At 42.1% G+C, this 13348-nt stretch overlaps 1 protein-coding gene across 1 annotated transcript in view; it reads left to right on the plus strand.

The window, feature by feature from the left end:
• Positions 1–10479: 10479 nt before the first annotated feature.
• Dvl3 (dishevelled segment polarity protein 3) overlaps positions 10480–13348 on the plus strand; it is a 17258-nt gene continuing 14389 nt past the window's right edge. Inside the window, exon 1 of the mRNA XM_032899950.1 lies at positions 10480–10871. Within this exon, the coding sequence (XP_032755841.1) occupies positions 10711–10871 (161 nt within the window). The 5' untranslated portion in view covers positions 10480–10710. The remainder of the gene's footprint in view (positions 10872–13348) is intronic.

Genomic DNA, 13348 nt, shown 5'->3' on the forward strand with positions numbered 1-13348 from the left:
ACAAGTTCCAGCATACACATATTACTGCCCCTGGAGAAATTAGTCAGGTGATTGGCCTATTCTCTGAAAAAAACAAAGTCTTTGATTAATAATAGGAAATCACCAAAGAACATGTTCAAGAAGATCATGAGAAACCAGGCATGGAGCATGTCTGTAATCATGAGATCTGTATAATGTCTACTGATATGTCACTGTGGTAATGAAGCACTTAAGCTGAAGGCAGGAAGGTCAGTAGCTCATGGACATCCTCAGTCATACAGCCAGTTTAAGGTCAGTCCAGGCTATGGTACGCCTGGTCTCAGAAAAAGTCACAGGTTTCCAAACTGACAGAGCCGGCCTGTGGGTTCCTGGCATGATGAAAGTCCCAAGAGATTTCAACATGTCAAAGCCTCTGGGGTTGGGGATTTAGCCCAGGGGTAGAGGGCTTGCCTAGCAAAGCACAAGGCCCTGGGTTCGGGCCCCAGCTACAAAAAAAAAAAAAAAAAAAAAAAAAAAAAAAGCCTCTGGAGTCATTCAGATATGTGAGGACAGGATATTAACTTGAATGTAAAGATTTAAGGAGAATGCTTGTTTTGGAACACACAGCAACACAGTTGCTTGAACCCCTAGTCTAAAACAACTCTAGGGGGAAGAAAAGTTGGCCTTTGAATGTTGACATTTTTCCTTTTCTTGAGCCTTCCACAGGAAGACTTTGCTCCTTTATCACCCTCCAGTGAAACTTACTTTCTAGTAGCTCTTGTACATAAACTTCCAACCTGCATTTTAGTGCCTTACGTGCAGCAGAAGCAGAGATTCAAATATTAGAAGAATCCTCCAATATAAAAGTCAAGAGCAAAATACACAAAATCAAGGAATCTCTGGTAAAATATGATATGATTATGCAAACTTGAAAGAGAAACCGGGTTGGGGATTTAGCTCAGTGGTAGAGCGCTTGCCTAGCAAGCACAAGGCCCTGGGTTCGGTCCCCAGCTCTAAAAAAATAGAAAAAAAAGAGAAACCACTGTCCATAAAGAAAATGTCATAAAGGGAAGAGCTGGGAGTATAAAGAGCTCCCCGAGCTTGGTATACTTGTTTTTCGTCTCTCTGAGCATGCATAAACAACAATCTATTGGACAGGAGAATGTGAAGTATTGGATAAGCAAGTGGCTAGGAAGGTTGTAATAATAGGAAATCGTGTAATAAGGTGAAATAAGTAAAGGCAAGAAGGATTCACACTCAATCCAGAGGGCCCAGCATAGCTGCAGAGAACAAGAAGAAAAAAAAATCAATCCAGAGGGTCCAACATAACTGCAGAGAACAAGAAGAAAAAAGAAAGACCAGGTATTAGGCGTTTAAGAAATCATCCTATTTTTAGACAGTAAGAATACCCCAACCACCTGGAAAAGTGAATGAGAAAAGACTTTAACTAAGCAAAACAGGTAAATATTTCTAGTTTATCAGATGCCAAAACAGGAAGATGTTTTGAGCCCAGTAATTAAAAAAACAGACTGGGCTACAGCCCCAGGGATAAAAACAATGCCCTGAAAGGCTTTTAGAAGAAAAAGGCCGACCATATCAGACCAACCACTTTTTCTTTTTTCCTTTTTTTTTTTTTTTTTTTTCTTTTTTAAGATTTACTTTATGTGAGTACAAGGTAGCTGTCTTCAGACACACCAGAAGAGGGCATCAGATCCCATTACAGATGGTTGTGAGCCACCATGTGGTTGCTGGGAATTGAACTCAGGACCTCTGGAAGAGCAGTCAGTGCTCTTAACCGCTGAGCCATCTCTCAGCTCCAGACCAGCTACTTATTAATGGCACTAGAAAACAAAGGTTGCAGGATAGTTCATCACACTAAACCCCAAGATTGTGTTATTTACTGGAAAAGCTTTTGAGTTGTGAGATTCGGTTTTAGCACACAGCTTTAATCCAAGAGCTTCCTGCTCCAATATTGTAAGCAGGATTAAATAAAGTCAACCATAGGTGAAGAGGCAGAGAAAGCAACCAATTGACGAAATGAACATAAGATTATTTAAAAAAAAAAAAAAAAGTAAGAAGGAGTCAGGAGACTATCAGGAAGTGGGGGGAAAATGGCAAATGTTCCCGGGCTTTTTTTTTTTTTTTTTTTTTTTTTTTTTTTTTTTTTTTTTTTTTTTTTTTTTTTTGAAAAGAGTCATTCTGGGACATCAGCTGAAAAGGAAGGTCAGCTGGGTGATTTCTCTGTCTCTCTGAGCTAGCAGGCTTTCACCCCAGCATCTGGCTCCCAAGTTTTCATTGGTAAAATTGAACAATTGAGATTTTGTTTAAGAAAACATTTGACACTTCATTTGAAATCATGCTGGCTGCAGACAAACTGAGAAGTCATCAGATTTGATAAGACCTGGGAAGCCATCAAAGAACAAGTTAAGTAATATTAAAAGAAAAAAAATCTATGATTTTCCTTGTTCTGCTTTGAGCACTGCTAGAAAGGGACTTCAAGCAAGCTCCAAAGTGAAGAAAGACATGTGATGTCAGTATCATGCTTTGCATTGTACACATTTATGGGATAATTTAGGATGAAGTGACTTATGATGATGTGCATGTAAACTTCACTGGGGAGGAGTGGAATTTGCTGGAACATGCCAGAAGTATCTCTACAAAGATGTGATGATGCTGGAGACCTACTGAAACCTGACTGCTATAGGCTACAATTGGGAAGACCATCATATTGAAGAACAATATCAACGTTCTAGAAGATATGAAAGGCCTACAGATTATTCTAGAAGAAAAAGCCCAACATAAGGAGAATACGTACACCAAAGAGAAAACAAGAAATTAATCATCTCACACACAAAAAAGGAGAGAATCAAGTACACATAATGCCACATATAGCAACAAACATAAGAAGAACCAACAATCATCTATCTTTAATATCTCTTAATATCAACAGACTTAATTCCTCAGTAAAAAGACATTAGCTAATGGATTGGACACTCAAGCAGGTTCCAGCATTTTGCTACATAGAAGAAACACACCTCCATGGCAAAAATAGACAGTATCTCAGCATGAAAGGTGGAAAAAGAGTCTTCCAAGCAAATGGTTCCAAGAAATAAGTGGGAATTGCTATTCTAATATCCAACGAAATAGACTTTAAACCAAAAGTTATCAAGCAAGATAGGAAAAGATACTTCATATTCATAAAAGGAAAAAAATCCACCAAGAGAAAGTCTTACTTCTGAACATCTATGTGCCAAATGAAAGGGCACCCTCATTCACAAAAGAAACTACTAAATCTCAAAACACAACATTGAACCCCACACAAAAATAGTGAGAGATTTCAACACCCTTCTCTCACCAATGGACAGGTCATTGAAACGAACTAAACAGATACAATGAATCAAATACAAGTTATAAACCAAATTGATTTAATAGATATATACAAAACATCTCATCCTAAAACAGAAGAATATATCTTCTTCTCAACACCCCATAGTACCTTCTCCAGAACTGACCATATAATCAGTCACAAAACAAGCCTCAACAGATACAAGAAGATTGAAATAATCCCATGCATCCTATCAAAGCACCATGGACTAAATCTAGACTTCAATATCAACAAAAACAACAGAAAACTCACATACCCATGGAAACTGAACAACTCTCTACTCAATGATATCTTGGTAATGGAAGAAATAAAGAAATTAAAGACTTCTTAGAATTTAATGAAAAAGATGACACAGCATTCCCAAACTTATGGGACACTATGAACACAGTGCTAAGAGGAAAGTCCAGATCACTAAGTGCCTTTGTAAAGAAGTTGGAGAGATGGGGTTGGGGATTTAGCTCAGTGGTAGAGCGCTTGCCTAGGAAGTGCAAGGCCCTGGGTTCGGTCCCCAGCTCCGAAAAAAAGAACCAAAAAAAAAAAAAAAAAAGAAGTTGGAGAGACTCTAGCCACTTAACATCACACCTGAAAGCCCTAGAACAAAAAGAAGCAAATGCACCCAAGAGGAGTAGATGGCAGGAAATAGTCAAACTCAGAGCCAAATAGAAATGAAGAGAATGATATAAATTCTCAAGAAAAACAAATCTGGTTCTTTGAGAATATCATCAAGATAGATAAACCCCTAGATACAGAGACTTTACCCAAATTAACAAAATCAGAAGTGAAAGAGGAGGCATATCATAAACTGAGGAAAGTCAAAAAGTCATCATCAGATCCTACCAAAAAAGTCAACAAAACTGGAAAATTCAAATTAAACGAATGATTTTCTAGATAGGAACTACATGCCAAAGTCAAATTGAGAGCAGGTAATCTATCTAAAAAAAGCCCATATCACCTAAAGAAATAGAAGTCATTAACATTCCTTCCGAACAAAAAAGCCCAGGGCCAGATGGCTTTAGTGCAGAATTCTACCAGACCTTCAAAGAAAAGCTAATACCAACACTCCTCAAACTGTTCCATGAAATAGAAACAGAAGCACTACCTAATTCATTCTATAAAGTCAGAGTTTCTGTGATACATAAAGCACACAAAGACTCAACAAAGAAAGAGAACTTCAGACCAATTTTGTTTATGAATATCAATGCAAAAATACTCAATAAAATTCTAGGAAACTGAACAAGATCACATCAGAATCATCATTCTGTGCCAAAGTTATTCCACGAATCAAAACTAAAAATAGGGGATTTCCTTAGGACCACATCTTTTGTTGTTCATTTATCCTACTCTCATTAGTTGGAGCATTAAACTGTTGCAAGAGACTTGTCATGTCTAATATTGATATCTTGTCAAGTAGGATGAGGCTCGTCTTCTCCCAAACTCCTGCCTTAACTTGCAAACCAGGGTGTCAGTTACACACATACATGTCTCTTTCTGCTAAGTGGGATCTAAGTTCCTAGGGAGGACTTGGGAACTTAAACTTTACTTGACTCCTACTCAGAATGGAAGTTTTATTTCAAATAGATTAAGATGTCTCTCTTATGTTCAAGTTTATATCAGTACAGCTTATAAAAGTAGATACCATACAATCTTATACACATGTGCAGGAAGTGCTGCTAGTTGCTTGACTTGGAACAAAGCTTATTTCAGCTTAATATATAAAGCAGTTCTAACTGACTTCTGTTGTGTTTAGTTCCTAAGAGCAAAGAATTTAAGAGAATATGCAATCAACTTGCACATAAGAAAGTTTTTTTTATATATATAATATCAGTAACAGCACAAAAATGACAGGCCAGCCATGTAAGAGTTACTTAGGCTTAAAATTTTACCTAGGTCTTAACATTCCATCTAGTCCTTCATATTTTATCTATTCCTTAACAGTTCTCGTGTATCCTCTGATCTCCTCATGGATGGCACTACTGTCAAAGGAAAAAAAAAAAAAAAAAAACATGAACATAGAAAAAAGAAAGAAAAAAATCTCTCCCACTTTAAGGATGGGAAATATGACAAAGAACATAGGATCCTGTATAGTGCTACTTTACATGCCTTGAAAATAGAAGCAGTAAATGAAAGGATAAATGACTTAATTAAGATTGACACAATACCAATAATAGTTACTGTTAGTCTGGTAATTCATATTTTATCCTTAATAGCCATAGTAGTTATAATATAAAAAGTGGTTTGATAATTATGCCAAATATGAAAAGTGGATTGATAAGATACAAACCTTGGAAAGACTTGCAGATGAAAATAAGAAAAATACTCAAAGATAACAGAACTTAGACAAGAACCTACCATAAAAGGGGTAACCTGGGCTGGAGAGATGGCTCAGCGGTTAAGAGTACCCGACTGCTCTTCCAGAGGTCATGAGTTCAATTCCCAGCAACCACATGGTGGCTTACAACCATCTGTAAAGAGATCTGATGCCCTCTTCTGGTGTATCTGAAGACAGCTACAGTGTATTTATATATAATAAATAAATAAATCTAAAAAAAAAAAAAAAAAAAAAAAAAAAGAGGGGTAACCCAAGGTTGTTAGAAAATCAACCTTAGTTTATCCAGTATACAAGTTATCTTTATACAAGAACTAACAGCAGATGATAGTCTCCCATCAATGTTATGAAGAAATTAAATGGAATCCTATAAACTAATTAGATTTCAGGTGATTTAAGGAAGCAGTTGTTTCCTACAGTATGCACTCACCCTGTGTGAAGCAGATTAAATTCATGGGCAACTCAGAACAGAATCATCCCTCAAGGCTGGAAAGATTTGGCAACAGCAATATTGGAAGCTGGTCCTCAGTTAAAATGGCAAACATGGTGGAAAGAGGAAGCTAGGGCCACAGAACAAAGAAATAGACTAGAGGCAGTGATATTTCCCAAGATCAGTTGCTAGATGAAGGTCAATATGCTATGTTACAATGCCAGATTGGATTTGATGATCACACCTTGGTGCTATTGTTTAGCAGCTTTAAATGCTTGGGACAAGGTTGAAGAATCAGAAAAGAGGTCCGAGTTGTTTGCTAAAATTGTTCAAGGCCCAAAAGAAGCCTCCTCTGATTTTTTGCATAATTTGACTTCAGCTGTAAATAAAATAGTATCAGATTCAGAAGTCAGACAAATATTAATTGAATCTTTGGCTTTTGAAAATGCTATTTCCTAATGCAAAAGGCGAATTAGGCCTTTAAAGGCAAGATAGCACCAATAGATGAGTGGACTACAAATACAGCTGATATTGGATCTCATGTTTATGATGCTACTCTGTTAGAAGAAGTCATTTCTAAGTTTTAAGAAAAATCAAAATGCCAGATGTTTTAATTGTGGTCAACAAGGACATCTGAAAAGGGATTGTAGACAAAGCATACCTAGAAACAATATTTTTTCAAGAGAAGTACAAAAAGGAGGCTCCAGCTTCTGGAGTATGCAAAAGATGTGGCAATGGCTGGCATCGGAATAATGAGTGCAGATCAGCAAGGGACAGGCAACGTAATCCTTTGCCAATGAGAACCGCCCCCAATAGGCCCCAATATCAAAGTTAATTGAGTCATTCCCTGTCAGCTTTGGAGAAACTCATTCACAGAGCAATCCAAAGATTTAATGTCTGTTGTTAGAAAGAACACGGCTCTGGATAAAATCAAGGACAGAATAGCTTCTGTAGCTAAAACAAGAAATTCAGGGCACCAGACCAGAAAACAAGTATTTTAGCAAACTGCTATAAATGACCAGAGACCAAGGTTTAGTTGACAGAGGGACAGATGGAACAGTCACTTCACCAAAATCTTGGCATCCACATTGGCCTCTTCAGGAGCTAAGTATTTATCTCAGGTAAAACAAAGTTCAAGATGGGTCAAGTGTATAGGACCAGAAGACGGATAGGAAAATTAAAGTCATATGTGGCTAACATAGCCATAAATTTATAGGGGATATGACTTGTTGCAGCAATGGAAAACAGATTAACATTCCTCCAATCTCAGAAACAAACCATAAAATTAATAATGCTTCTAAAAATATATTAAAAGACATTTTCAAGAACAGTCACAGACCATTTAGGTTGTCCATAAGCAGGACATAATAGCTGTTGGTCTTTCAAAGGTACCAACCGCCTTACCTTTAAAATGACTAATTGACAAACCTGTGTGGGTGGAACAATGGCCTTTGACATCAGAAAAATTATAGGACCACTGTCCTAGTAGGACAACTGTCATAAAGGGAGAGAGTTGGAATATAACGAGTTTCTGAAGTATACTTGTTTTATTCTCTCCAAACATGCATAAATAACAATGTACTGGATAGGTAAAATCTGAAATATTGGATAAGTGAATAGCTAGAAAGGTTGTAATATAGGAAATCTTATAATAAAGTGAAATTGTCAAAAAATGAAATTAATAGTGGTGAAAAGGATACAAAGTCAATCCAGAGGAAGTGAACATAGGATTATTATGGATAGAGAGACACACAGAAAGTAGAAGGTGAGGGACATGCAGTTCGAAAGCTTGAGACTTCATGAGAGGGGCATTACTTCTAGGATGTCAGCCGAGGAAGAAGGTCAGCTGAGCGCTTTCTCTGCCTCTCTGAGCTAGTAGGCTTTCGCCTTAGTATCTGGCTCCCAAGTCTTCACTGGTAAAATTGAACAATTGTGATTTTTGTTTAAAAAAAAAAAAACCAACAAATATCTTCAAATTCCTGAAGGAAAATTATTTTCAATTTTTTTCCAATGTGTGTGTGTGTGTGTGTGTGTGTGTGTGTGTGTGTGTGTGTGTAAGTGTTGGGGAATACACAAGTGCCAGCATGCCTATAGAGGTCTTGCAGGAGGTCTCCTTCCACCATGTGGATCCTGAGGATCAAACTCAGGCTGTCAGGCCACTGCCCCAACCTCAACCTCAGTCATATTCTAGACATACAACTCAAACACAACCTGGGCCTTAGCGGCAGAAATCATGCCCGCATCCACAGACCCAACAAACAAACAAACAAACAAACAAATTCCTTCCTAGGTGTGGTGGCACAAACCTGTGGCAGGACTCCCAGTTTAAGACCAGCCTGAGCTTGTATTCTCAGCCACAGACTCTGTCTCAGAAAACCAAAACCAAAACCATCGTTTTCATTCTTGCTTTCAAAGAGACCTGTCAAAGGATGTAATACGCCTTACTAAACTAAGAATAAAGTATTCAAGAAAACAGGTCCAGCTTGGAGGAGAAGTAAAGGAAATTCTGGGGATGCAGAGAAGTCCTGGATGACAGCTGGACTGATAGAGACAGCAAGCAGTGTTCACCGGAGCAAACGAAGGGAAGTTCCAGGAACAGGCAAAGCTGGACTACCTCATAGGTTGGACTGGATGAACAAAATGTGTCCTGAAAAACCACTGGAATGTTTGCAAAGAATCATTGGTGCTTACATTTTTAAAAAATAAAAACAACCAAAGAACAGTAAAAGAAGCAAGTAATATAACAACTTTAGCAGTATACATTGACTGATAGTTAAAATGCTGTCAATATTAAGTACTCTCTATTTAACAAGCATGGTTTCAATATTTTAAGAAAGTAAAAGTGGAAAGTCAATAGCAATGTCTAGAATGTGTAAATCAAGAAATAAGGCAGGCATCACATGACTTTCACCCCAGCTGCTCCAGGAGTACAGAGGCAGGAGAGTAGAAAGTTCAAGGTCATCCTGGACTCTACTTTTTAATACTAAGGCTGTAGAAACAGCTCAACATTTAAGAGGGCTTGATGTTCTTACAGAGGCCCTGAGTTCAGTTTCCACCATCTCGGCAGGTGGATCACAGCTTCCTGTGACTCTAATTCCAAGGGACTGACAATCCTCCTCCGATCACCTCAGATACCCAAAATCTGCACGGGTAAAAATAAACCTTGAAAAGTCTTAATGCATTTTAGTTATGCACAGATATTACTTGGAGAAAAAGATAAATGAAGGATATAAACTGAAAAGATATAACTACTACTGATTGCTTTCTGCCTATAATAAAAATTTGGTTTTGATGTAACAAGAAGTCTAGAGAGGTAGGTGTCAGATTATAAAGGACCTTGTGTATCATGTTGAGGGTATATGAAAGGCATATTGGGTAATGTGAAGGTTTCTGAGCAGAAGAGGTGATTTAAAATGGGTCCTGAAATGCAGGGATGTAATCCCAGAACTCAGAAGCCTGAGGCAGGAGAATTGCCAGGAGTTTCGAAGCCACTCCTGACATACATTGTTAGAGCTGAGAAGCTGAACCACCAACTGACTATACCTAGTTTTTAACATCTACTGTCCCAATCATCGATCATGTATGTCTACGCTTTCCTTTTTTTTTTACTTGGGGATCAGGGTGGGAGTTGAGACAGAGTTTGTCTGTGTAGCCCTGGCAGTCCTGGAACTCGCTCTGTAGACTGGCTGGCCTCCAACTCAGAGATCTGCCTGCCTCCCCAGTGTTAGAGACTAAAGTCATTTGCTACCACACCTGACTGCTTGCTCTTTTCCTTAACTCGCATTTTTCTTTTCTTTTTTCTTTCTTTTTTTTTTTTTTTTTTTAGAGAGAGAGACAGGACTTTTCTACCTAGTCCTGCTGGGGTCTTGAGCTCTCTGTAGGCCAGGCTGGCTTGAACTCACAAAAAGCCACCCCCCCGCCTCTCGTTCCCGAGTGCCGGGATTAAAGGCAAGCACCACCACACCCGCCAATCCATTACTCAAACTACTTGCTCATAGAGACGCTGAGATTACAGGGATAAAAATTTAAACTTGCTCAGCCCTCAAGGAACTCAGTACAGTCCGGTGACAGCAACTGTGCTGTCAGCAGAATCCAAAGATCCAAGTCGAAGCGACCCCCCTCCAGGGACCCAGTTAGGTCTTCAAATCTATTCTCTTCCGCAGTAGGTGACACTTATCTTCCATCACTCCCCTCCTGCCAGGGAGCCGGCCCACCGTTCCCCTGGGCCCACCGGCGTGAGACTTCCAGGTTCAGCAGCCTGAACCAGGAGCACAAGGAAGCGAGCGCCGCCCCGCGGGTGGGCGGGCAGTCGGCGGCAAGCAGCCAGCGCCGCTCGGCGGCGGGGCGGGGCCGCGCTGGGCTCCGCCCAGAGCCGGGAGGGCCGAGGCCACCGGAAGAGTCGCGGTCGCCAGCCGAGCGCCGGGAGTGGGGAGCGGAAGCGGTGGCGGGCGGCGCTGGGACCCGGGAGCGGCCGGAGAACAAGGGAGCTGGCGCCCCGGCCGGCGGCTGAGCGGGGCTAAGCAGCGGGCCTCACCGAGCGCCGAGCTCTGTCGGAGAGGCCCGGCCCCGCTGCCCAAGCAGGCCGCACGCCGCGGGGCCGAGGCCGGAGCCATGGGCGAGACTAAGATCATCTACCACTTGGACGGCCAGGAGACGCCGTACCTAGTGAAGCTGCCCCTGCCCGCCGAGCGCGTCACCTTGGCGGACTTTAAGGGCGTTTTGCAGCGGCCCAGCTATAAGTTCTTCTTCAAGTCTATGGACGACGATTTTGGGTGAGGATGGCCCCCGCCCCGCCTCCCGGGAGCTCGGGTCGCTCCGCTGCTAGGGGCCAACGCGGCCAGTTCCGACTCCCCTCGCTGCACTGGTTTCTAACCCCGCTTCCAGCAAGGAGCGACTCGGTGACTTGGGACCCTCTTGACTTTGAGGGACTCCCAGTCATCTCTTGGAGGCCTTGCCTCCCCCACCCCACCCCCAAGTCCAGCGGGACGTCCCTCCCTAAGCAATTGGTTCCTATCATTTAAGCCTCTTCACCTCCCCACGGTCCAGCGGCCCGCCATAGACATACATCCTTTCCACTCCAAAACCAGAGTTCTCAGTCCTTCCAGGTGCCACCTTTTAAGCATAGAGTTGGAGTTAAACTGACACTCGGTCTGCCTTCCCAGTCCTCTGAGCTCTGCAACTCAGATCCTTATTTGGAGTGTGCTCTATCTAGGGCTGTAGCTGGTGGGACTTGGAACTGGAGAAGGAGGAATTGGGGGCTGTTCTGCCAGGCTGGATGCTGGACCTGATGTTTGTCGAGTAGATTCTCCTCTCTCCTGGGCTGATGGGGTGTTGCCTGACCCGGAGAAGGAGTTCTCACTAACCAGGTGCTGGGGCCTTTTCTTTCCTGATGGTGTTCCCAGGGGAGATGCTACATAGAGCTTCAGAGCCTGGATGGGAAAGCCAGGAAGGGCCTGTTGGTGTTCTCTTGTCTTCCCCTTCCTACCCAGCTGCAGGGCTTTTGATGGGCAATTTGGAAGATGGGACTGCCCCTTTAAGAGAGGTTGGAATGTTGGAGCCTGAGGGTTCTGTAGCAGCTGGCCTGAGAGGGGACACACACACACACACACACACACACACACACACACACACACACACACACACCAAGGGGCTGAGGCTTGCCTGCATTAACTGGACAGCGGACTCGGACTTATAGGCTATGGAGCAAACACACACACACACACACACACACACACACACACACACACACACACACACACCCTACCCCACCCCTCTCTGGGCCCTCCAAGGCCTGAAGGTCCCTCTGATGCACTTGCCTGAGGCTTGCATTGCAGCTGAGGGACAGCGGACTCGGACTTATAGGCTATGGAGCAAACACACACACACACACACACACACACACACACACACACACACACACACACACCCTACCCCACCCCTCTCTGGGCCCTCCAAGGCCTGAAGGTCCCTCTGATGCACTTGCCTGAGGCTTGCACTCTGCTTGCAGCTGAGGCCCCAGAGCTGGGTGAGGGGAGATATTCTCTCTAGTGTACATTAGTCTGGCTTCCCTCCTAAGCCCTGCCCTCCAAGCCCCAGGAGGCAAGCACCTTCTGTCTCCTTCTGGGCTATTTGTCATTTTTTGCCCCGGAACTCGACATTTGATGAGCTCTTAAAAGTGTGTGTGTGTATGTGTGTACACTCGTGTGCGTATGTGTATGTGTGTGTGCACGTGCTCGTGTATGTGTGCGCGAGTGTGTGTGAGTGTGTGTGTGTGTGTGTGAGCTTGTGTATGTGTGTGTGCATGTGTGTGTGAGCTTATGTATGTGTGTGCGCATGTGTGCGTGTGTGTGTGTGTGTGTGAGCTTGTGTATGTGTGTGTGCATGTGTGTGTGTGGACAGTGGAGAGTTGATCTGACTATTGCTAATTCTGTTCTTGCCCTGGGATGAGACTCTCGTGTGTGGTAATGATTGTCTGGCTGTAGTTTAGAGTAGGAAGACCTGGTTGAAAGACCCTGAAAATGATGTATATGGAAGAACTGAGGATAGGAGGTGAGTGTCTCAACCTGGCATGAGAGGAATAAGAAGAGGGTCTTTCTTATTATTCGAAGGAGCTGGGATAATATTTCAGGATATGCTAGGCCAGATGTCTTGAGGGATTAGAATAGTCTTGTATCTCCACCCCCACTTGCCTCTGCCTCCCAAGCAGACCACTCTGAGCTGCTTCCTGCTTTCCTGAGGTTGTCGTGGGAGCAAGCCTAACTACAATTATAAGAGGGCTCCCATTGCATCTGCTCACTGTTGGGAAATATTTTTCTTTAAATCAACTATTGAACCAAGCAACATTTATCATGTGCCACTTTGAAGCATTTTGTATTTACCTATGGTCCCTTTGCAAAATATTCATTGTCTGTTCTACCAGGGTTGAGAACAATGCTAAGAATGAAGTGGGTGTGATTATTTGGCTCCTTCCTCCCAAACTCCAAGAATAAATGAGCAAAAGACCCAGCAAGGCTATCCTTTTCAAGTTAGGACAGCAGAGGATCCTGTTGACAGTTTATTTCATTTTTTATTTTACAAGTGCATCATATGATACATCTGCCTGATAGTGATATATTATTACTTGTACATCTTACATCTTTGAGTCCTCATACCAGTCTATGAAATAGGCACTAATTTCCCACTTTGAAAATTAGACTAGAATGTCAAAGGCCTAAATAAAACTGACCCTAGATCACACAGCTAGTAAATG

This window comes from Rattus rattus, chromosome 4 (genome assembly GCF_011064425.1).
Source record: "Rattus rattus isolate New Zealand chromosome 4, Rrattus_CSIRO_v1, whole genome shotgun sequence".
Lineage (NCBI taxonomy): Eukaryota > Metazoa > Chordata > Mammalia > Rodentia > Muridae > Rattus > Rattus rattus.